The 25,222-nt window shown below is 37.2% G+C and overlaps 1 protein-coding gene across 2 annotated transcripts in view; it reads left to right on the top strand.

Annotated features, from left to right (window-relative positions):
- The first annotated feature begins 609 nt into the window (after positions 1 to 609).
- SEPTIN11 (septin 11) overlaps positions 610 to 25,222 on the top strand; it is a 128,700-nt gene continuing 104,087 nt past the window's right edge. For both annotated transcript variants that reach the window (XM_031943833.1, XM_012551989.3), the window contains exon 1: positions 610 to 796. In XM_031943833.1, the coding sequence (XP_031799693.1) occupies positions 770 to 796 (27 nt within the window). In that variant the 5' untranslated portion in view covers positions 610 to 769. The remainder of the gene's footprint in view (positions 797 to 25,222) is intronic.

The raw sequence follows: 25,222 nt of genomic DNA, 5'->3' as shown, positions 1-25,222 counted from the left end.
GATTAGCTTGCCACCTGTGCCCAACATCACTCCTTTTCCCCTTTTCCACGGATCCTGGGGCACCTACGGGACCAAGCATTTCTTCACCGGGACAAGAGGCTTTGTGGAAAACGCTTTCCATGGGCATTCTTCCACTCCCTCCATCCCAACACTTTCCCCTTTCAGTGGCCTTTTTTCCCCTTTCGGAGCGACGTGCGAGGTAGAACCTGGACTAGGATACCCACGCAGGAGGGATGGCTTCTCCCGGACTCGAGCATCTGATGGAGCTCGGGGGAGGGCGACCAGCAAGCTTGCAAGCTTGCAGGCGTCCTGTTGCACTGGGGCGGGTAGGTGGCCTCAGACTGCTGAATTTGGAAGGAGGTGGTAGCGGCGAGAGTGGGGGCGGCGGCAGAAATGAAATGGGTGGTCAAGGTGGGCGAGGAGAGCGAACCCCGGGCCCCCAGATGGCTAGGAGGAGGTTGCAAGCCACTGCCCCTACCTCCGCATCCCCCAGCCTTCAGCCTAGTCTCCCAGAGCCTCAGTCAGAAACAAACTGACACCCCTGTCAGGGGAAGCGAATGGTCCCTTCCATCGGGTGGCCATGTTGCACTAATAAAGCGGGCGGGGCGGCGGCGTGGGGGGAGTAGAAGCTTCTGAATGTGAGCGGGAGCTATACTCGGAGCTGGAGCCGCTGAGTGCAGAGAGCCCGGAGCCGGGGCGGCGAGCGTCGCGAGGAGAGCCGGAGAGCCAGTGGTCGAGGGCAGCTGTAGCCCAGAGTGCTGTCGCGGCGATGGCCGTGGCGGTGGGGAGACCCAACGTGAGTGCCGCGCCCCTGCTTGTGGCCCCCATCCCCCATCTTCCTAGCCCCAAGCCCCCCGCTTTTAGCCCTGATGAAGGAGAAGAAGGAGGAGGTAGAAGAGGAGGAGGAGGAGGTAGTGGAGAAGGAGGGTGCTTGCTTCAGGGCTGGGAGCATTGGAGCTTAGCTGTGTGTGTGTGTGTGTGTATGTATGTGTATGTGTGTATATATATGTATGTGTGTGTGTGTGTGTATAAAAGAGAGAAAGAGAGAGTGACATAGACATGAATTTAGGCTGGTGTCAAGTGTGGAGATGCGTGTAAGGAATCCTAATGGCTTAACTAGCATGAGGTGCAACAGTGTCTCGGTTCCAGAGCTCCTCTTTCACGTGTGTGTGTGTGTGTGTGTGTGTGTGTGTGTGTGTGTAGGCTGTGGGGACAGAGACCGTCTTTCGGTGAGACTAATTTTTTTTCTTTTGCAGCAGTGTTTCGGCTCCCTCCTTTCCCCCCACCCCTTTATGACAGTCTGAAGAAAGCTGGTGTGTGTGTGTGTGTGTGTGTGTGTGTGTGTGTGTGTGTTCTTTTCCCCCCCTACCCAAATTACCCCCACTCCCTAACACACACACAACGAGAGAGATCTCGCTGTCTGGAATGTTACACCGGGGTAAGGCTTTCCTGTCGTGGTTGGTAATAGAAAGAAAAATATATGTATTTATTTAAATACATTTACTACCGGGTAGAAATCCGGACGTGGCTTTCGCCTGCGGGCTGCATGATCGATCCCGCCGACCCTTCCCCACCGCACGCTGCTGTGGCTGGGCCGGACCCGGAAAGCCCCTGCTCTCAGCCACTCCCCGCCCCCGCCTCCGCTCCCCTCCCCTCCCAAAAGTTTGAAAACGATCCCTTCCCCGCCTGGGTGCTGGCTTTTTTATGCGGGGAGGATTACATTTGGGGGCGGGAGACGGTGGGTGTGGGACTGGGGAGGAAGAGGAAGGGAGAGGAAGGCGGGGAGAAGAGAGGGAGAGACGGAGGCCTGCCTGTGGGTTGTGCTCACGAATGGTTCGATACCCTGTTAGCTCACTGGTGGCGGGAGGCTCCTGCCAGTGCCCGCGTTTGGAGGGGTCGGTGGGTTTTCCCAGCGTGGCCTGGGAGGCTTGCATTCCGCGGCTCGTGGGTTGGAGAGAATTCCTTTTGGCAAGGCATCCTCTGTGTAAATGACTCATTAGTGCCCAGGACAATACTGGGGTATTTTTAAGGGTGAGGTTCTCATTCCCTGGGACTCCAGCTCCTCTTGGACTCTGTTGAGACTGCATTTTCTTTCTTTGGGAGGAAATAGGAAGGGGAAGAAAGGAGGAGTTCTTGCCTTTTCATTCAATTCAACAGACATCATTAAGTGCCCAGTGTAAAGAAGGCGCTGTGCTAGGCGCCCTTTCTTTGATCAAATTCAGTGTTTGGATCTGGCACAGATGTTGAGGAAAAGATGGGGCCAACTTGGCCTAGTATCCTTCTATCCTCTTCCTCCTCCTCCTCCCTTCTCTTAACCATAGAGTTAGACTAACACTCACTGGAGGCCCAAGCTCTAAATAATGAGATAGTGCTTCAGTAAGGGAGGAAGATGATAGCCCTTTCTCACCGATTTCTAAACACTCAAGACCTTGTTCCCCAAAGAAACAAGGAAACATGACTGTCCAGATGGTTGTGAATGAATTGAAGGTAAAAAGAAGGCTTGGCAGCCATAGTATCCTTAGTGCAGGTCCATGCTGTCAAAATTGTGCAGTTTAATGAAACTCTAGACCTGTATATTGGGCTAACTCCCTCCCTTCAAAGTGACCAACCATTCTCATTTAATTTCCTCAACTGTAAAATGGGAATAATAATAGAACCTACCTCCCAGGGTTACTTTGAAGATCAAATGAGATAATATTTGTAAAGCAGAAAGCCCCATATAAATGCTAACTATTATTATTGTTATAGTCCTTAGTAATTAGGTAATCATAGTTTTGATGTTCCTTAGCAGTTTTAATGTAATGCCTACCTTTCCTACCCTTCCTACCTTTCTTCTTTGCCCCCTCCCCATTCTTATTTCCTGTACACAAAATACATTGATTAAACTGAATCTGCTTCATATGAAAAAGGAAAGTAATGAATAGAAATAGGCTTACTTGTTTATGGGTCTTTTTGTCATTATTACAATTATTATTTTGATCCTACATGCATATGGAATAGTGGGCTAGGAAGAATTTCTAGCATTTTCTAAAGATGTATCTGTTTCTTTGGAACTGTGCAAAATCCAAGTCCTAGGGATGTGGCCAATTACAATATGAACATCCTGTCTGCTGTCCAGATGTGAGTTCCACAGTTTTTTTTTTTTTTTCCCTTTTTTATAGTGCCCTCCTTTTTCTATGTAAGTCACTGAATAATTGGGGTTATTTAAAGATATGCATTATGGAACTGAAACTAGTAACAAAGTCTGAGTTGTCTCTTTGAAGTAAAATTAAAATAGTTTGGAATGTAATCAAAATATTTTATTATACTGGAAGAGCCTGGGTGTTCAATGATTCCTTCAATGTAGTAAAGTATAACATACTAAGTTCACCTTTGGAGTCATCCTGGGTTGCTGTTTATAGTGTGAAATGTGCTCTTATAAGATATCAGGTGTCACCAGAATGCTAGTCCCCCAATTCCCAGGAACACTAATTATCCTGAATCTTAAGTATTATCAGTCCCTGTTTCTACTTTCTCGTGGAAGGGGATTGCATAATGAATAATGGAGGAAGTTCTTAGGTGAAAATGAATTTTCACTGAAGTTTTTCTACATGTAATAATAGTTTTCCCAGTGTTGCTTTCTAAAAATTTGTTCTTGATTAGGTTAGGTCAAATGAAAAAAAAAAATCTGAAAAATACTATAACCCTCCAAAAAGTCTGAATAAAGAAAAATAAATTCTAACTGATTAATCAAAAATGTTCAGATTTAAGAAATTTATTGTCTTGTTTGATGTCCCACATTACTGATCAAAAATTGCTGTAAGTTGTTTTTGATAGCCGCAATAACTCAAAATCTATAATATTACAATGCAGTTTATTCCTATGTTGTCAAGAAACAAACACCTCTGTTCACAAGGAATACCATATAGTCTGATCATATTTTTGAAGTCATATTTTCTTCTTTCCATATGGCAGTATCTAAATTAGAAGAAAGGAAGGAAAAAACAAAGATGATTGTGGCAGTTGGTTCTTTGATTGGCATGATTGGGTTCTCAGTTTCTACCATCTTCACTTTTGATTCATTGAATTCCTACTGTATATAAAATCCTCTGCTTAATAATATGGAGGATACAAAGAAGAATGGGGGAAGAGGGAACAGCTAAGTGATCCACTGACTAGGGCCATCACCTTGGAGTCAGGAGAATGTGAGTTCTAATGTGATTTGAGAAACTTAGTAGTTGTGTGACCCTTCGCAAGTCACTTAAGTTAAGTGACTTGCGAAGGGTCACACAACTCTGAGTGGGGGGAAAAAATCCTGATCAAATAATAATAATAATATGGTTCCCAGTTCTTATAAAGTTTAGCTAGTCTAGTGATTGCCAAGCGTCTGTTTACCAAATTAGCAAGCTGTGATTATGCCACAAATGATTTGGTTTTTACCCACAATGTATAGTGAAAAGAAACCTTGATTTGGAGCCAAGGACCCTAGATTTAAATTCTGACTCTGCTACTTAATATTAACCTTAAATCTCTGATCCTTTGTTGAGAGAGATTGATATTTCTCTCCTTCCTTAGACCTCAAATCTGTTTTTACATATTTACTTTGCATTATTAGATCCTATTGGTACATCAGTCATTTTTCATCAGTGCCACTGCTATTTCTCCCCACGTCAACTAGATTATAAGGTCTAGAAGGGGAAGTTTTAGAAATGAGCATACTTTTTTTTGACAGGACTGTTTGATTAAAGTCAGGGAAATGCTGTAGATGCTGTATATAATTGCTTAGATTTTCGCAAGCTATCTGACAGAGAGATCTTATGATTTCTTAGTGGCTAAGATGGATTGCAACAGAACTAGTTGAATGACTGGACCCAAAGAGTAGTCACTAATGAACTGATGTCAGCCTGAGAAAATATGGAGTGCCTCAGGGACCTGTGTTTGGCCTTGTTCTGCTCAATGATTATATCATTGTCCTTAATGAAGGCACAGATGACCTGTTTATCAAAGTTACAGGTGACATAAAGCTGAGGGGGATATCTAGAAAATTAGACACTAGAATGGAATCCAAAAGATCTTAACAGGCTAGAACTATGGGTCAGATCTAATAAAATAGCATATAATGTACAAGTAATTAGGTCAAATTTTTTAAAAAATCAACTTTACCAGTACAGGATATGGAAAGAATTAAAAAATCTGGGGAATAAAGATTGCTGTTAAAAAACAAAGAAAACAGCAGCATTTAAAATAAGAAATCATTGGGATTTTAGTGGATAGATATATGCTTTTAATGCTTGGCTCTTCCTCCAGTACATAGTGCAGTGACTTGCATATAGTCTCCTAAAAAACATTTGCTGAATTGACATGATTTGAATTGATTAGCAGAGCTACCTATGAACGCTAGATCAAGAATTGGGAGGCTAATGCTCTCATATTCCAGTGGAGGAAATTGAGGGAATGATTTGCCCAAAGTCATGCATAACCAGTAGCAGAGGTCTGATTTGAGTTCAGGTCCTCTAGACCTAGGGCTCCTTTAGGACTTAGGACTTTAGATCCAGTAGAGCACTGAGTCTGAAGTTAGGAAAATCTGAATTCAAATTCAACTTCAAATACTTAATAGTCTGTTCCAGTCACTTGTTTATCTCAGTTTCCTCAATTGTAAAATGTTAATGATAATAGCATTTATCTCCCTGGACTGTTAAGAGAATTAAATGAGATAAAATTACTTAGCATGGGTATAAGGATTAAATGAGATACGTTTTGTAAAAGCACTTAGCATAGTGCCTGGCTTGTAATACAGCTTATATAAATGCTTATTCCTTTCCTTCCCACTTATTGCTCCTAGTGTGTGTGTGTTCATTCATATCAGGCTCTTTATGACCCCATTGGAACTTTTTGGGAGAGATAGTAGAGTGGTTTGGCATTTCCTTCTTCAGCTCATTTTAAAGACAAAAAAACTGAGGCAAATACAGTTAAGTAATATGGTTGTTAACACTATTAAGCAAGTATCTGAAGCCAGATTTGAACTTAGGAAGATGAATCTTCTTGACTTCTGGGTTTCTTGTTTATTGATTGTTGCCTTTTGCTTTGAGTCTAAGTAACAATTACATTATTCTTTTTCTTGTTTTAGAAGAGTACATTTTCAGCTTCAGCTTAAAAATTTCTTCCATGGGTGGTCTCTGAATCTAAGCTGTTGTCACAAATACCCAACAAATCACTAATCTCTGTCTTTTCCAAAATTACAGTATGATTGTCATCTCTATGTTTTGTTATTCAAAATCAACAAAAAATTCCCTTCCTGTCAAACAATACCCCCAGTAGCCTATTCAGGCAGACATCCTATCATTGCTGATTGGGATACATTCCTGAAACAATATTTGAATTGACAGGAATGTTCAAAAAAGCAAAGGTATCCTTCCAAGAAGAGAATCAGCAGAGATGCCAAGGGTCATGTAATCCAATCTAGAGCATCTGAAGCTTGATCTGGATAGGCAGGCAAATTCTTCCAAAGAAAACTAACATATTTGGCAGTGACATTAGTCAGCTTTTCGTTATCTTTGTTAATGAAAGAGACTTGAGATTTAACATTCAAATCCCACGGCCAAAGAGAGCATTTTATGTAGTTATGAATAACTTTTTGTCGTTCTATAATTACATCTAGTTGAGTTTTTTGAACTAGCTTAGGTTGTGGGCCATTGCATTTCTTTGGTGGATGTGTATGTTTTGGTGTCTTTCCTGTGAGAATACTTTCCATTTTCTTGGAATATATCTTATATGTATGTTATCTCTCCCATTAGAAGATAGGCTTTTTGAGCGCAGGAACTGTGTTTTTGCCTTTATTTGTATCCTTAAAGTTTAGCACATAATACTTAAGAAATGTTTGTTGGTTGACTGGTTAGAGGGGCAGGAAAGGATATTTTCACTTCATTGAATGCTTGAAATTCCCCTGAACTTTGGAACTTCATGTGTTTTGAATATATTAAAGTTATCTTTAAATGCCTAAAACATAGTTGTTTCCTCACTCTAACCTATGATTTCTTATGTCATTATCAGACATAATACATAAATCACACAATTATCATTAGGATGGTGGCTTTATGTTTTATGTAATTGTAATGTCTGCTATTTTTTCTTATATATAGAGTCTATTTTTCCATTTGCATACAGCTTTCCTACCTTTCCATGTACATCAATTATAAAAAGAATTTGGTTATAATTCTTGACTTGGAAATTCCTCTGCTCCTGTGGGCTTTTTTTTTAAGTTTGTACATTTATTTTAAACTTAAGTACAAAATAAGAAAAGGGAAAAAAAAGTTCCCATGTACACAGCAGAACATGAGAGGATTCAATATAAAGCAATAAATTTCCATCTCAGGAAAACCTATATAAAAAAATACTGTATAGTATTTGAAGCTATCCAGCTTTTGTTTGCTTTCTGGTAGGTTTTCTTTTGTTCTTTACTGTACAAGTTTTAACTTTTTTTCCCTCCCTCCTCTCTCTCTCCCAAGAAAGCTACTATTAAGCATGGAGACATCTATGTGTATGTATGTGTACATGTATAAGCATGTAGGTATGTCCATACACATATATACATGCACTCAGATATTTGTAAATATACACATTTTTGTAAGACTGTACTATGCTTATTTCTAAAAACTATGTTATTTCTGTTTCTCTGAAGTTAGATACATCTTCTTTCCTAAGTCCCAAGTTTTTCCATGTTTTTTAAAATCAATCAACTCATCTTTGTTCAATAGCAAGGTTCCAATACAATCACATTCGAACTGAAAGATTGCTTGTGAAAGTTTTTTCTCAAATTTCTGCATTCTTTCTATTCTTGGCTACATAGGTTTTATTTATATGGGCTCATCTTCTAGTTAGTGAATTCCTCCCCAAAATTCCAAAGACCAGTCTCATTTCTGGGCTCTACTCCTAAGAGACTGGATTTCTTCCTGCTCCTTCCTCCAGCTCCATTTTGTGTGTTCTTTTCCCCAGTTGTGTCCAGTCATGCCCATAACCCCGTTTAGAATTTTCTTGGCCAAGATACTGGAGTGGTTTGCCATTTCTTCCCTCATTTTACAGATGAGAAAACTGAGGCAAACAGGATTAAGTGATTTGCCCATAATCATAGAACTAATAAGAGTCTGAGGCCAGATCAGAACTCAATCAGAAAGGTGAATCTTCTTGACTACAGGTCTGATATTCTATCCACTGTACCATCTAAGTGCTCATGGTTTCCCATTAAAATGTAAACTCTTTGAGAGCAGGAATTGCCCTTTTTATTGTATTCACAGTTTAATCACATAGTAAGTGTTTAATAAATGCTTGTTGACTTTGTGACAAAAGAACACACAAAATATTAAAATCTTTCAAAACCTACAATGTTGCCACAATTGAGCTTAGACACATCAGCATCCCTTATACATGTATCTCCCAAGAAAAAAATAGACAATGTAAGAATTACAAAACAAAACATTGTATTGTTTATGAAAGAGTCTGTTTATAATGATGACAGTTTTGTTTCATTTTTTTTCTGATTTTTTAAAAATTTTAGTCAGATATTGAATGTAGCTATTTCCTCAGCTCACATTTGAACTGGTAATTTTCCAGAAGGCACTTGGTCTATTAAGGAAAGTGCAAGGAGTTGAGGAGTCTAATATTATTGTTCCTGAGTCCCCATTGGCATACTTCCCATTATTAAGCATTGGATTTAACTTTCTTAGCTTTCCCAAACGAAATTTGCTGAGAAGGTACAGCTAGAAGAGTTGGTAGAAGACATTCCCCCTTAAATAAGGTGTATTGGGAGAAGTGGGCTCAAACTAAAAATGTAATGGTTGTAAGACACATATGTAAAGAAGATATGTGGTTAAAGAGTTGCTCTTGATAAAGAGGTCCTTTTTTCCCTTTGTGGAATCTTCCCCTTAATTTAAATCTCTTTGTTGGGCTCTAAGTGTCTATAGCTTTCTAGAGGCCATAGCTCATATTTTGTCAATCACAAAGGGTCACAATCTCTGAAGCTGCCCTTATCTTCAAGTATCTTGTTTTTCCAGATCTGACTGCAGACCCTTTGTTTCTGGAAGCCACTACTACCACATTCAGTTACTGAATGGTCCAATGGGACCTTTGGATTTATTGACCTCATAACTTTGCTGAGGCATTTCCCTCTTGTAATATTCATTCATCTAAAATCAGGAAAGCAAAAATACAAAATAAATTAAGGTCTTTTGCATCCATGGAGACATGGCATCCTGGTGATATTTAGGGTGACTACCTCTTCCTTCACCTGGCAGCTTTAAACAATCCTCATTTGAAGGCCTCTAGAAAAAAGAGAATGAGATGAGCAGGTTGTTGCTTTTTGATATTTACCCTCAATTCTAGCTCAGTACTTCCTGAGTCATAGATTTTTCTAGCTCTGCAAGCTTTCTTTATTACAAAGTATCAATCCTTGAGTTGATCATTACTGAGACTAACTCCCTGAAATTTCCATGTGGTTGCTTGAATTGAAACCCGGAAAAGGATATCTACAAATGTCTTAAAGACAATCACTTCTCCCATTACATGCATGTTTGGGGAAGTAGTCAGTATAATTGATAGGAAGATAACTTGAGTAGGACAGGAATCTCTTGACTACATACAGCAAAATCTTAACCCTGATTATTATTGTTAGATAGAATTCCCCATATTTCAGTAGAGGAAAAATGTATGTGGGAAAAGAAGGGAAACAGACCCAATAATGAAACTTCCTTCATCCTGGTTTTAAGGGAACTTAATAACATATTTATTCATGGTTGAAATTTTAAGATCTGGGGGAAAATTCTGGTTTTGTCTCTTAAAAGTCTGTTGAATTTGTAGATACCTAAAACAATTGAGGGTATAAAGGTCACCTTTTTGAAGTATTTTTAAATGTCTTAACTCTTATCAAATTTTCCATTCATTGGGCTGCAAAGAGGAGTTAGTTACAACTTCATTTTATAGATTTTAATTTAAATTTGGCAAATATTTTATTAAGAAGTGTGTGCTAGGCAAGGTGATAGGGACACAAAAATAAAAAATAGAAAAGATGTACTCCCTGCCTTCAGGGAGCCTGCGTTCTAGCCAAGTCATGAGCTACTATGCATACACACACATATACACACATACAACTAATAAGTGCAAAAAAAAAATAAGCTCAGAGAGGGATAAAAGATTTAGAAAGAGAAAAGGATTACTTTTAGTTCAAGGGAAATAGCAAAAGGATTCTTGGGGGACAAAGTATCTCATTTGGGATTTGAACAAATAGAGATGTGATTAATTGATACACAAAGAAATTATCACATAATAGCGAAGAGTAGAACTCAAATCCAAGGTGTGGGAGAAGATGTGGATGGGAAAGGAGCAGTGGAAGGAAGACGTGGTGTACTGAAGAATCAGTGGCATATTTTAACCTAGAATCCCCAAATGTTCCTTACGGTTCCAACACAGCTTCTTTGCATTAACCACCTTGAACTAAAAAACAGAAGTCAAATGAACAAAAATTCATCTGGGAACTCCTTTTCATTTGAAAATTTAGTCCCATTTTTAGTAGAATTTCATTGGAAGATTTACTGAAAATTCCTATTAAATAAATGACCTTTGTTATCAACTATGTCCAATGAACCAGAAATCGATACAGAGGTAGTGAATGTTGAAAGGTAAATCTAGAAGGGGAGATGATAGCTGCTACTAGTTAGTTAGGAAGGAAAGTTCTGATCTTAGGAATGGGACCATGGGAAAGCACTTGGGCAGAAACTCTTTGGGAAATGACTTCTTGTATGTCTCTGTGGACGTGGCAATGTATTAGAACTCTCCAGCTGCTGGAAAGAATTATTTCCCTTGGGAAGCCTCCAAGCCTGATCTTTCCCAGCATGTGTTATTTGCCTAAGCTAGATAGACCTATTCCTCTCCTCCTTCTCCCCCCCCCCCCCCTTTTTGCTGCTCTGCTCTTTGTTCCCAGGATGGACTTAAGACTAACTCTTGTCCAAGATCAAACTAGGTTAATCTTTCTTGCTCTTATCCCTGGTCTATGTTATGAGTAGGCTGGCTTTAAATTTTTGCTCATGTTTCCCTTTTTTTTCTACCCATTCACATCCATCTTCTTTACCAGTTCAGAGACTGTTCAGAATAACTGTCATTTCCTCCATGAAGTCTTTCACTGACAATTCAGCCAATGAGGAGATCTCCTTCCTTGGATCTTATATAGCTCTTATTTCTTAGATTACTTATTTAATCACAGCTGGCCTGTCCAGATCCATTTGTGTATAAGGCCTAACAATGGCATTATCTTTTCATTTAAAAATTTGGTCTCAGTATGACTTCAGTGGAAATTTCATTAAAAAGTCACACCTAAAAGTGACCCTCATTGTAGTGTCACTCTATGAGCAACTGTGTATAGCTCCTTCTAGTCTTGACTCTGATGAACAGTAGAATTTTGTATTTATTTCCCTGTTAAGTTGTAACCCTCTAAAGAAAGGCCCCATTTGTTACATTGTGAATCCTGAGTGGATTTACAGTACAAATGCATTGTAAGTAGATGAATGACTTTGTCAGTAGAATTTCACTTTGCTCATTGGTCCGTTTTTTTGTGGGCATTTTACTCACTGATAAATAGAGGTGCATTATTTGGCACAACAATATTTTTGATGCTAACTTTCAAAGACCCTTTCTGTACTGAATCATTATGCACCCTCTCTTGCCCCAGTTATATAAATGGTGCTTCCAAACCTCTTTTCTGTCATTTTTTTTAGATTTATCATGTCTATTTGATTTATTATTATTATGAACTCGATATAAAAGGAATAACAAAAAAGTGTTATAAACAATGCAGTTCTCATTACAAACGGCCTGGTTTTTCTTTTTCTTTTTTTATAGTATATATTAAATTCATCACTTTAACTTGAGAATCTGTTCTACTATTTGTTTCTAACTAAATTTTCTTTTATTTTCTGTTCATTTTTTAAAAATGCTTCATGACTCTCTTTTCTTTTATATCACTATCACTCTCTATAAATTCTCTACATGCCATCATGCCTACTTTTTGGACATGATGAAAAATATGTGTCTCATTCTGCACCTTTAGTCCTTCACCTCCTTGTCAAGAGTTAGGTAGAATGTGTCATCATTGGAAGTCATTTTCTTGATCACAGTTCTTAGGTACTTTATTGATTTTCTTTGCAATGTTGTAGTCATTGTCCGAATTATTCTTCTGGCTTTCGTTCATCTTCTATCACTTCATATAAGTTTACCCAGGTTTCTTTAAATCTGTCCCTTTCATCATTGCTTACAGTTCAGTAAATAATATACTATATTAATATAATATGTATATATTAGTATAATATAAATTTTTAAGCCAGCTCCTAATTGATAGATACCCTTTCCTGTTTAGTATTACAAAAAAAAGTTGCTATGAATATTTTGGTACATGTTGTTCCATTCTCTGTCTATTCTCTTTGGTGTATATGCCTAATAGAACTATTACCGGGACAATTGGGTTGTGTAAATTAGTGATTTGGGGGCATAGTTCCAAATTGCTTTCCAGAATAGTTGAGTCGACTATCAGTTCTAACAACAGTGCACCCTTTTATTTGTTGTTCCATATCTCCTTAACATCTGTAATTTTCCTTTCTTAAAAATCATCCTTCTCATGTAAAGGGTATGAGGTAAAACTTAAGATTTCTTTTTGTTTGAATTTCTATTATTTGGAGCATTTTTCATACTGTTAATAATTTGCTTCCTCCCTTCCCCCCCATCACCAAAGGATTCCTGTTCATATCCTTTCAAAATCTATCTACTGAGAAATTGCTCCTATGCATTTATATTTACTCTTTAGATGTTATTTTGGATATCAGACTCTTGCCAGAGAAACTTGCTATTTTCCCAGTTAACAAGTTTCCTTTCTAATTTTGGCTATATTGTTCTTGTTTGTCAAAAGCTTCCCAATTCTTATGTAATCAAACTGGCCTGTTTTATCTTCTGTGTTCTTCTCTTTGGCCAAAAACCCTTCTTCTTTCCAGTCTTGTGAATGTTGTCCTCTTCTCTGTTTCTATAATTTATTTAGGATGTCACTTTTATCTAATTCGTGTCTACATTTGGAACTTATTGTGTTGTGTACTGTGAGATCTTAGTCTCAACTTCATTTCTATCAGCTCTTTTCCACATTACCCAGCAGTTTTTACCAATCAGCCTGTAAATCCTTCACCCAGTAATTGTATATTTATTTGTATAAACCACTTTGCTAATTTTGTGCTTTGCCTCAGAATCTTTCATTCCTTATCTGTTCCACTGATCTATTTCTTTGTTTTTTTAACTAGCTTTAGATAACTTTAATGATTATCGCTAGAGTTTAGGATATGGTGCTGCGTAGGCCCCTTTCCTTTCTACTTATTTTTATTATTTCCCTCAAAATTCTTCCTCTTTTGTTCCTCCAGGTAAATTTTATTTTTTTATTCTAGGCCTTTAAATTAATCCTTTGGGAGTTTGGCATGGCACTAAATAGTACACTTTTGTAGTGTTGTCATTTTTATTATATTGGTATGGCCCAACAAGTAATCTTTCTCAAATTACTTAGGTTTGTTTCTTTTTCTATAAGTGTTTTATAGTTGTAGTTATATAATTCCTGTGAATACTTATGTAGATTGACTTCCAATTATTTTACCTATTCTGTAGTTATTTTAAATAGAATAGCCTTTTCTATCTTTTCCTGTTAGATTCTTTTGGTAATCTATAAAAAGACCTAATTATTTGTTTAGGCTTCATTCATATCTTCCTCCTTTGCTGTAATTATCATTTTAGTTAATTTTTTATTTGACTCTCCAAGATTTTCTAAGTAGACCATTCCATATGCAAATAATGATTGTTTTCTCTTTCCTGCATTTAGTCCTTCAATTTATTTTTCTTGACTTATTGCTATAACTAGCAATTCTAGTATTCTATAAAATAATAGTGATGACAAAGGAAATGATTCCTCCACACTTATTTCAGTCTTCCTTCTCCAGATTAAACACAGCCCATTCCTTTACTCATGATTCATAGAATACCAATCTGTCCCCAACCTAGTTGCTTTCCTTGGAACACTCTCTAGTTAATCTCTCTTAAACTATAGTCCTTAGAACTGAACATAGTACTCTATATGAGGTTTGATGAGGGAGAATACATTGGAATTATCTCAATTCTTCAGGTTCCTGGGAGCTGTGTCCTTCTTAATGGAGTCCAAAATCACATTAGGGTTTTTTTTTTTTTTTTGGTGTGTTTTTTAACTTGCCTTATCACAGTGGTGGGTCACTGAGTCTGAAGTCTACTGGAATTCTCAGATACTTTTGTTTTATTCTTATGATTTTTTTAAATACTCAATTGCAGAAATTTACATTTATTTTTTTTTTATTTCTTTCTAGTATATTCTGTCCAATATTCTTCGTCCGTCAAGTTTGGATACTCTTTCATTCATTGTGTTATATATTCCAATCTTTGTATCATCTCAAAATTTGATGAGCATACTTTCTATACCTATTTAATATATGTTATATTATACCTATCTATTTAAGTCCTTGATTAAAATTAATAAATCAATAAATTAAATTTTAAATTGTTAAATTTAAAATTAATGTATATTATACCTATCTATTTAAGTCATTAGTTAAAATGTTAAATTGCCCAGATCTAAGATATCAGAGGTCCTCTATTAGAGACCCCCTGCCATTGGCATTGAACAATTAACATCTTATTCTATGAATTCAACTCATATGAGTCAATTAATTTTTAATTAATCTGATACTGTATTGTCTAATTTTTACCTATTTTTAATAGAATACTGAGATACTTTCTCACAAATTTTGCCAAATTCTAGGGTCACTGTTCTTAGCCATCCCTCATCTTTTTACTAGCTTAATATTCCTGTCAAAAAAAAGCAATTAGAGTTCTTTGTAAACACTCCTTCCCTTTCTGGATATTTGCTAGGATTGCTTTAATGAACCTTCTAGAATTTTCTTAGGATTCAACATCAAGCTGACTGACTGAAGGTGACAGAAAACCAAGACATTTGCCCTTCTTTAGTCTTGTACCTTTCTTGTTTTCCCTGATTTTTCCAGCATCAATTGACAGTAGCTCAGCAGTTACATCTGCCAGTATTTTGAGCATCTGAAGATGCAATAATTCATCTAGGCAAGGTAACTTAAATTCATCTAGAGTAGATTCTCTCTTACCATCTCTTTGCTTACCTCTGGTATCAGCTCCCTTTTAACCTTTTGTGGCTGGTTGTTGTATCATTTCCAGTGCAAAGGTCATTCTTCGCTGAGAAAGCAGAAGCTAAATAGGAAATAAGCAGTTCTGCTCCTTCTTTGTTGGCAATTCTCATCATCTCATCCCCTTCCCCAAACAAAGGTTTTATCACATTTTCCTTCCTCATTAGAATCATTTCCCTTTGTGTCTTCAGTAATTCATTTTCAAGCATCTTTTATCCCACTATGGGATCCTACCCATTTTTCATTAGAAACCTTGGAAATTTTTTGCTTTCCCTAAATATTGAGGGCATGCCTGAATTTCCTCTTCTCTATCACAAACTCTAGGATGAAGTGGTTCAGGGTCCCATCATTTCTGTCTCAATAACTAATTCCTCCCTGTTGATGAGAATCAGAATATTCTCTGAATGTGATTGTGAGAGTGATATTATTATACTTTTGCCCCTTGGAGACTTTGTCCTTCTTTATAGCTTCACCTTGAGGCTCATGATCACCAAATTTACCCACTAAATCCTTACTTTCTAATTTTAAATTTGGTCTTCAAGGATACCCCTCTCTCTTATCTGCCTTACTATGTGGCATTGGTTTGGCTTCAGTGTCGTTATAAAATACATATATATTTGGGAGAGATTAGTTGTTATATCTTCTTTGGAATGATTTTAACTCTTAGGGCAAGTATTCAATTTTACACTTTCAATTTAGTTTATTGGAATAATCTCAAGGGAGGTATAAAGATAAATAAAATGTAATACTTTTACTCAAAGAATCACATATACAAATAATTTACTCCTCCTACAAATTAATTGAACAAGATAAGAAGAAAGACAAAATGTTATTAGAGCTCTAAGTTGGGAAGGAAAGACCAAATATCATAGATCCATTTGAGAAAAAAATCAGCTTCATACAGGAAATAAATTAGATCTTGAAGGACTGATAACTTTTCCACAAGGGGGATGGGAGGAAGAGGTCAAGGATGGAACACTGGCCATCTGGGCAAGTGAAAGGAAGAAGGAAAAGGCAGAAGGAGACAGCAGGAAAAGGGCAGGGAAAAGGGGAGAATAGAGGCTTCCACTATTACCTTGGAGTTAGACCATTTAGCAAGTATGTCTGGGGCATCTCTTGGGTGGAAGAATAGGATATTAGGCTCTGTAAGTGAGGTAGTATACTGGAAATTCCAGGATTTCCCCATATAATCTTGTTTTGACAAGTGGTGTGAGGAAAAGCTTGACATGACTTGGTTTCTCCCTTTAGATGTTACTCCCTGAAGTATTTCTAACTCTGATACTTGGTGAATGCTGTCAGGATACCACATGCTTGGTTGGACATATAGAGGGAGACTTTTCTTATTCAGTGGACTGAATGATTTTTGTTTTAAAATCAAGAAACAGAAACTGATCCTTGATGCATGCAGAGGTTTGGTATCTAAACCTCTTGTTATTTGTTGCCATTCTTTTTCTGTTTCTGCTTCAGGTGGTACAATGATGTTAAGCCCACAGGGCCTTCTCTTCAGCCATTTTTGGAGAACACTTTTCACCACAACTGATTTTTACTTTTAATATCAGTTGTGTCAAAAGGAAGTGACAAAAATACAAATAGAAAGTTGTTTCCTGTCCTGAAAGAAAGGGAGTGGGAGGGAGCCATTAATAAATTAGAAGCAGGGGGAAAAAAAAGCAGTTTCTCCATTCCTCATTCTGCAACCAGATCCATTTTAGTTTTTCTTGGTTCTCAAATATATTTTTTGGACAGATTTATTGCTGACTTGCCCATTGGATTTGCTTGACCCTTTTATTTGCCCCAGGGGTATCCTCATGGAAATTTTGAACTAATGCATTTTTTCCCTACAAGGGTCATATTTCAGGGGACAAAAAGTTTGTGCATGGGATGAGATTTATAAAAATGTGACCACTGGTGGTATGCCCATCTGAGTGAATGGCTCTTTAAGAAGTGAGTTACAGCTGCAAGATGGAATAGTAATTGTGTCAGGCTTATTTTGGATATTGAACTCTGTTTATGCATAATTTAAGGTTGCTAAATATTAATATATGTAGTTTGGTTTTTATTGAATGCCAGCAATATTGTAGATATTGAACAGACAGCCTTATAATTTTAGATTTGGAAGAAAACTTGGAAATCATTTATTCCTACTCTCTCATTTTGCAAATAATGAACTAAAGATCTGGAGAGATGTCTCAGGGTCATAAGGTTAAATTAGTGGAAGAGCCAGGCTTGGAGATCTTTCCTTATTGCTCTTATACAAGGTGGGACCACCACTGGGATATTATTATGACTGGTACTGGTGTTAAAATTTGCAACTCCAAGTTATCCCTGACAGTGTTTCCTGGGGATGATTGGGGGCGGGGGGGGGGGGGGGGGGGGGGGGGGGGGGGGGGGGGGGGGGGGGGGGGGGGGGGGGGGGAAAGGGGAGAGAGGTATGCTAGGAAGGGATGAAGGATTGTTGGTTTGACCAAATAGTGTAAAAGCTCTCTTATTAAGCCTTTTCCAGGATTCCAATTGTTTCTTGGAAAGTTTTTGTAGAACATTGAAGAAGATGGCACTTTTTCAGAGACCTGAAGGAAGCCTTTTAGCTCCAAAAAGAGAAAAAGATTAATGAATTTGGATAGATTGGTTTTAGAAAGTTTAGGTAGCATACTACCAGAGATTAGATGGTTTTCTTTTGCATGTCCTTTTAATTATCTTATCTCAGCATCATTCTCCCTCCTTGTGTCTCCTCCCCAAATGACTTCTTTGGTCCCTGAGACTATTTGGCTTCCTCAATGCAGAGATCTGCAGTCCTGTTTCTTATAATCTCCCCTTCCAGCAGCTGCCACTGTAACTGCATATTCTTCCTGCCACCTGTTATCTCTTTCCTTTTTTACCCCCTGCTACCACATACTCCAAATTACAAGGGTACATGTTTTAGAGATTATGTATAAGGGAGAAAAGAATAGACAAATTCTGAAAAACAGTGTACCCAAATCTGGTAATATGAAGTGTATGTAAAAAAAAAATTGTGGAACCCAGACTTTCTTTTTAAAAAATTATTTTCCTTCAATTATATGTGAAAAGTTTTTAACAATCATTTCTTAAAACTTTGTGTACTTAACTCTCTCCTTCTCTCATCCCTCCCCCCTCTTTGAGAAGGCAAACAATATGACAAATTCTTAAATCTTCTATAGCAATTCTTCCACTGTACATACCTATGTATGACTATCTGGCTTCCTTGGAATCCCCAAAAGATTTTTTTTGCCCTAAAACTGCACTGGTATAGGGATGGGAGGAATAGGTAACTGAATGATAAAATAAGAAGTAGATAGATCAGAGTACAGGACTGAATTACTGCTCTTACTTCTCTAGCTCAGATTCATAGTTATACTGATGGTATGGTCAAGTCTGTTTCTGCAGGTCAAATATGAGTCCTTTATAACCACATTCCACCTACTCATAATTTTTTTAAAATAATATAACCATATACATCTCTACCAATCTATGTTTACCAAAGAAAGTAACAAAAACAATAAATAAATAATAAATGCCCCACTGGAAATTTCTCCTCAAATATTATATTTACATTTGAACTTTGTAATCTCAGGGGCAGTTAGGTGGTACAGAAGATAGAATGCTGGGTCTGGAGTTAGGAATATTCATCTTCAGATTTCACATCTTTCTTAGCTGTATGACTATGACTAAATCACTTAACCCCTGTTTGCCTCTGTTTTCTCATCTGTAAAATGAGCTGGAGAAGGAAATGACAAATTGCTGTAGTATCTTTACCAAGAAAACCCCAAATAGGGTCACAAAAAGTGAGATCCAACTGAAAAACAACTGAGCAGTTATAATCTCAAAGTTTATCCTTCTACTGTCATTATTGGAGATAGAAAGTAGATGGCTGTATCTCTGCTCACATCTTCATAAAGCAAGATTTACAGAATTTAAGCAAATTACTTTTCCGCCACATAGTGAATGATTTAGTTTATATAGTGCATTAAGTTTGTAAAGTACTTTGTTAATTTTCTCAATTGTCATATTTCATTGCTTACTGATCAATCTAAGATTAGAATATAGAAGTTTTATATGAAATTAATATTCCTCCAGATCACTAGAGTGTCCCTTCCCAGGAGACAGGAATGAAAAAATAGAAGATTTCAGTGGGCAAATATGGATCATACCCTAAGATCCTGTTGCTAATTTCATTTCCTGTTCTCAAATAGCCTGGTGGAGATAATGTTCTGAGCCATATAACTCTCAGAGAAGGTTTAAGAAATCCCTACCCTCTTTGTGGAGGTGGGGGATGGGGAAGGTGTTTTGTAATGTACTAAATTGTGTCCATTTTGAAGAGCTTTGATATTTGATCATACTGAAATTTAGCAGGGCTTTTTATATTCTCTGATTCATGGTTGAAAGATTAGAGTACATCTCACATAAGTGAAATATCACCATAATCTCTATTTGAATGAGTGCTTGCACATGATTAAAAACATTGTAAACCAACCCAGAACTGCTCACTCTAGAAGTAGCTATCATTTACCTAGGTTGGTTTTTTTTTTTCCATATATAACAATTGGTTGGAGGAAAGGCATTTTTAAATTATCTGCTTTATACACATGGAATGTGGCTTCATCCAGTAGATTAGGTCTAATCCTCTAGGGAGAATTTGGGAGGACAGTAAGAACAATCATTCAGTGTGAAAAGGTATGGATATGTTGTGATCTGTATTAATAAAGTAATTAACATTAATGACATCACCTATCATCAATAACAACCTATGTTGTTTGGAACTATAGCTTTTTCTTTTAGACAAAAAAAAAAAAAATAACAAAATCATAGACAGAACAGGAAGAGTCTAAGAGATCAGCTATTCCACTGTCCACATTTTACAGATGAAGAAAGAAACCCAGAGAGGTGAAGTGTTCTTTAATGTTTCTTGGTTGAAAATAAGATAGACTGCAGTATAATATTGGCCCCTATATAGTTGGCATTAATTCACTCATTTTCCTACCTTTGAATAAAGAAAGCAAGAAAATGGAGTTTTTGCAAATATTTCAGAATATTTTTCATTACTATGATTTTTTTTTTTTTTTTGCTGAGGCAATTGGGGTTAAATGACTTGCCCAGGGTCACACAGCTAGGAAGTGTCAAGTGTCTGAAGTAAGATTTGAACTCGGGTCCTCCTGTTTTCAGAGTTGGTGCTCTATCCACTATGCCACCTAGCTGCTCCTACTATGGATACTTTTACATTCCATAAATTAAGGCAGTTTAAGTGGAAAATGTATTTTGGAGGACAAGGAATACTGCATTGTCAGGAATGAAGTACAAAGGTTGATACCTCTATTCCTCTCTCCTCAAGTCTTCTATGGGTATTCTGCTTTGATGCTTATTAAAGTTTTATATAATTTGCATGAATCAAACTTTAGTTGTCAAGGCTCTACTAGAGTTGAAAGGAATTTAAGCAGAAAGCAGAGGGTGAAAGAATATTTGTTGGGCAGAAGTGAAGCAGTTTTGTTTTTAATGATTTGACAGCCACCTGACAGGACTTTTTGCGTGCCATGCAGGTATTGTAGGATTGGCTTATGAAATAGCTGAAAATGTGTTGATTAGTCCCAGGTATGTTGGCCTGGGACAAACTCAGAAAAGTTGTTTTTGGTCTGACTGAAGATTGTTAATATCTCTGCCCACAGATGCTGAAGTTATTTATAATTTTGGAAGAAGTTAATGTGGTGTAGGGTAATGGTTCTTTTCTAATAGTAAATTGTGCTGAGAGAAAATAACAGTGATTTAAATCAAGAAAAATTTAGATAAAAGAAGGAACATGATTTCTATGTGTAGAAATCAAATGTAGTATCTTAAAGAATGAAAGTCAAAGGTACTTTTTTTTTTTTTTTTATCATTTAGTTTACTAATTTATCCAGGTTAACTTATAAACTCTTCAGGGAGACGCCAGGAGACAGAGGATGGACTAACTTATTTCTACCACTTTGGACCCTTCTATTTACTTCTTTCATACCCCTTACCTTCAATTCTGATACATACCTGTTAAAGCAATAATTTCCTTATCCTTCTTGATTTGCATCCCCTGCTAATTGTTGGGAGTTCATTTCTAGTTCATGTACTAGCTATGTGATTCTGGACAAGTAACTGAACTCTTTGCCTCAATTTCTTCATTTATAAGATGAAGGTAATTATAACATGAACTTTATAGGATTATTTTGAGGATCAAATTAGATTTTATATATATAGGGAGCTTTGTAAATTTCCAAGGGCTACATAACATTTACTTTTATTACTATTGCTCCATTTCCCATTTACTTTCAATCACTCACCCATGCAATTCTGGACACTCTGCTTGTTGAGTCCAATCCTGTTTTCCCCTTGTCAGCTTCCTCTATCTTTCTTCACTGCATCTGGTCCCTTGTTCTTACTCAGCTACATACAAAAGCCTTTAAAACTTCCTGCCTTCACCTTCCTTCCCCTTGTGAGTGCTGGGAAAACAGCAGTAGCAACTTGCGGACTCTAATTCTAGAATCACAGATTTAAAGCTAAAGGGAAATATAAAGGTTATCTAGCCCAATCCTCTCCCCTCCATTTTTTAAAAACCCTTTTTCCTGAACCCCTGTCTACATATGACATGTATCTGATTTTTTTTTTTTATTATAGCTTTTTATTTACAAGATATATGCATGGGTAATTTTTCAGCATTGACAATTGCAAAACCTTTTGTTCCAATTTTCCCCTCCTTCCTCCTACCCTCTCCCCCAGATGGCAGGTTGACCAATACATGTTAAATATGTTAAAGTATAAGTTAAATACAATATATGTATACATGTCCATATAGTTATTTTGCTGTACAAAAAGAATCGGACTTTGAAATATTGTACAGTTAACCTGTGAAGGAAATCAAAAATGAAGGCAGGCAAAAATAGAGGGATTGGGAATTCTATGTAGTGGTTCATAATTACCTCCCAGAGTTCTTTCTCTCGGTGTAGCTGGTTTAATTCATTACTGCTCTATTGGAACTGATTTGGTTCATCTCAGTGTTGAAGAAGGCACATCCATCAGAACTGATCATCATACAGTATTGTTGTTGAAGTTACATATCTGATTTTTGAAAAAATTCTGACCACTGCTTTGCTTTTTATCTGTTTCAACTTTAGAATAAATCCTGGGTAATTAGTGACTCAAACTCTCCCCTCTTGTTTTTTTTCTGCAATCTATTTTAATTTCCTTTTGTGGTGAGTTCTTTCAATAATCCTTTGCCATGAATTTTTATTCCTAAATCAATACTATACCTATCCAGAATGCAAGTGACTTAGATACATATTTCTTTTTTTTTTCCCACCTTAGTTCTTCTCCTTTCCCTTCATAGAATAGTTTGATCCCAGTTTCTCTTTCAGTGAATTTGTGTCTGTCAGAGAAAAAAAATAGTTCTTGGTTGTTTATTGATGTGAGAGCAATGGTAATTGCTCCATAGCTTTCTGTTCCATATGATTCTTATCCATGTTTTCCCATAAATCTGCCCAAGGAGAGCTATCTAACTTTGCGCTTGGTCTTTTAATATCTTATACAGACTAAGTAACACATTGTCTTTCATTGTTGCTTGCTTTTTGACCAACTCATATCTATTTGTGCAGTTGTTTGATGTGTTTGATGCCATTTTTCATGTGCATCCTTGATGACACTTCCCTTTCAGCAATCTGCTTGTGTTAGCCATCATATTGTCCCATTACCCTTTGGGTTGTATGAAATGTTGATTCTTTTGAAATAGTGATCTCCCTTGATTCATAACCATGTGACAATATTGGCAGAATATTAGTGTTAAAGAAATGAACTTTTGTGGTAGTAAGCAGTTTGGAACAGTTGAAAGAATCTCACAGTTGTCCAAATATAATCCACCCTCGTTTTCTCCTTCTATGTAATTCCATGCCAAGCTCCTTGTCCATCTGCTCTTTCATTCCAGGATATACACATATGAATAGATTTAGCTCACTGGTCTCTCCTTTCAGCCATATGTCACAGTCTGAGAAATAGGCTTTTGTAGATGATAAAACCATCCTCTAGACTTTATCCATGCACTTTACTATGAACTTTACAAAAAAAAATTTTGTAAGGCTGATTGTGAATAGAAGGATTTGAAAAACTTTTAGCCTCAGTAGAGGATACTTTTGTTGCAGTTTTAGACAGGAAACATCCTGAGTCTTTGTATCCCCATTAAATGATATAATTTATCATTTAATACATAGTAGACATTTAATAAATGCTTGTCATTGATTCTGTGACTTTGAAGAACGCTTTAAACAAAATCATGATTTTCACAAGCATTTACTAAACACTTTGTATGTGCCAGACACTGCTAATCAAAAAGAAAGATAGTTCCTACCCTAAGGAAGTTTACATTCTAATGAAAGAAAGCAGTACAAAAAAGGAAAGGGTGGAGAGTTTGTCCACCATGGGCATGGTCTGAAAGAAGTGATGAATTTGGGGTTTTAGGAAAATCAACATAGCAGCTGATATAGTGGAGTAAAGAGAGAAGAGACTGGAAGTCCAGTTAGAAGGCTATCCTAATACTCCTAATGAAAGCTGATTAGGGATTGAACTAGGTTGGTTCATGGGAGTAGAGAAAAGTAGACATATTAGAGATGTTGTGAGGATGTGATTTGGAAACAGGATATTTGGGGTGAAAGAAAGTGAGAAGTCAATGATGACACCAGAGCTGCTGGCCTCTGTGATTGGGAGAATGGTCTTCATTGCAGACATCAATGTCCAAAAGGCAGTTGATAAAAAGGACCAGAACTCTGGGGAGAAAATAGGGTTGGATATATAGGTATATAAAGCATCTGGGTGGAGATGATACTTGAAACTAATAAGATTGTGAAGTGAAATAATATAGATGGTATTGTATAGCTCTAGTGGCATAATCCTCTTTGTTCAGATTCAACATAGGGATAAAATGAGGCACTTATGAGTCACTGAATATTAAACAAAGAAAGTTTACTCTGTACTAACACAGCAAGAATATTAAATAAGGATACAGTGGCACTTAACTTCTATAGTCATACCTCTTGTCTTCAACTGAAAATGTGTCTACCTGATCAATAAGTTCTGAAGGCATGACAACTTTTCTTTCTTTCTTTTTTTCTTTTTTTTTTTGCTGAGGCAATTGAGATTAAGTGACTTGCCCAGGGGCACACAGCTAGGAAGTGTTAAGAGTCTAAGTCCAGATTTGAACTCAGTTCATCCTGACTTCAGGGCTGGTGCTCTATCCACTGCACCACCTAGCTGCCCTTGTATGACAACTTTTCTACCAAGTCTTAGAGGCCTTTTTGCCTCTCAGCTAGGAAAAAGGGCTGCCTCTGGTCTTATCACAGAGGAGAAGATAAGATCCAAACAGAGGCTTAGAAGACACCCAGAGTTAGTGGGCATGACATGGATCAAAATCCAGCAAAAGATGAAAAAAAATGGAAAGGTTAGATTGGAGTAGGAGTAGAACAAGGAGGGAGCAATATCATGAAAACTGATGATCCAAGGAAAGTTGAAGAAAAATGAGGACTGAGAAAAAGTAATTAGATTTGGCAATTAAGAAATCACTGATGACATTAGAGAGTGATTTTTGATGTCAGAAACCAAATGACAGAAGTTTCAACAGAGAAGAGTGGAGGTGTCTACTATAAGTCTCTAAGAGTTTAGTTGAAGAAGATAGCCATAGATAGGATCTGATAGCCAGTGGGATGTTAGGATCAAGTGAGGATTTTTATCTCAAATAAGAATTCTGTTATCTGAGCCTATGGTATTTCCACACAACCCCCCCCCCCCCCCCCCCTTTTTTTTTTTTTTTGCTCTGATTTGCTTTGTTGGGTAAGGTGAAGGTATGACTTTATTTTCTCTAGTTCAAGTTAGGTGTGGCATTGGAGGGAGGTGAGTAAGAGTGAGCAGGGCTCTATTCCCATCAATTTCTCAAGTCATTTATTAGTAACCTTACCTCAGCCTATTGGTAACTTTTTTGTTTG

This window comes from Sarcophilus harrisii, chromosome 6 (genome assembly GCF_902635505.1).
Source record: "Sarcophilus harrisii chromosome 6, mSarHar1.11, whole genome shotgun sequence".
In the NCBI taxonomy this organism is placed as follows: domain Eukaryota; kingdom Metazoa; phylum Chordata; class Mammalia; order Dasyuromorphia; family Dasyuridae; genus Sarcophilus; species Sarcophilus harrisii.
Note: the sequence above shows the minus strand (reverse complement) of the source record. Positions and strands in the feature narration are given on the sequence as shown.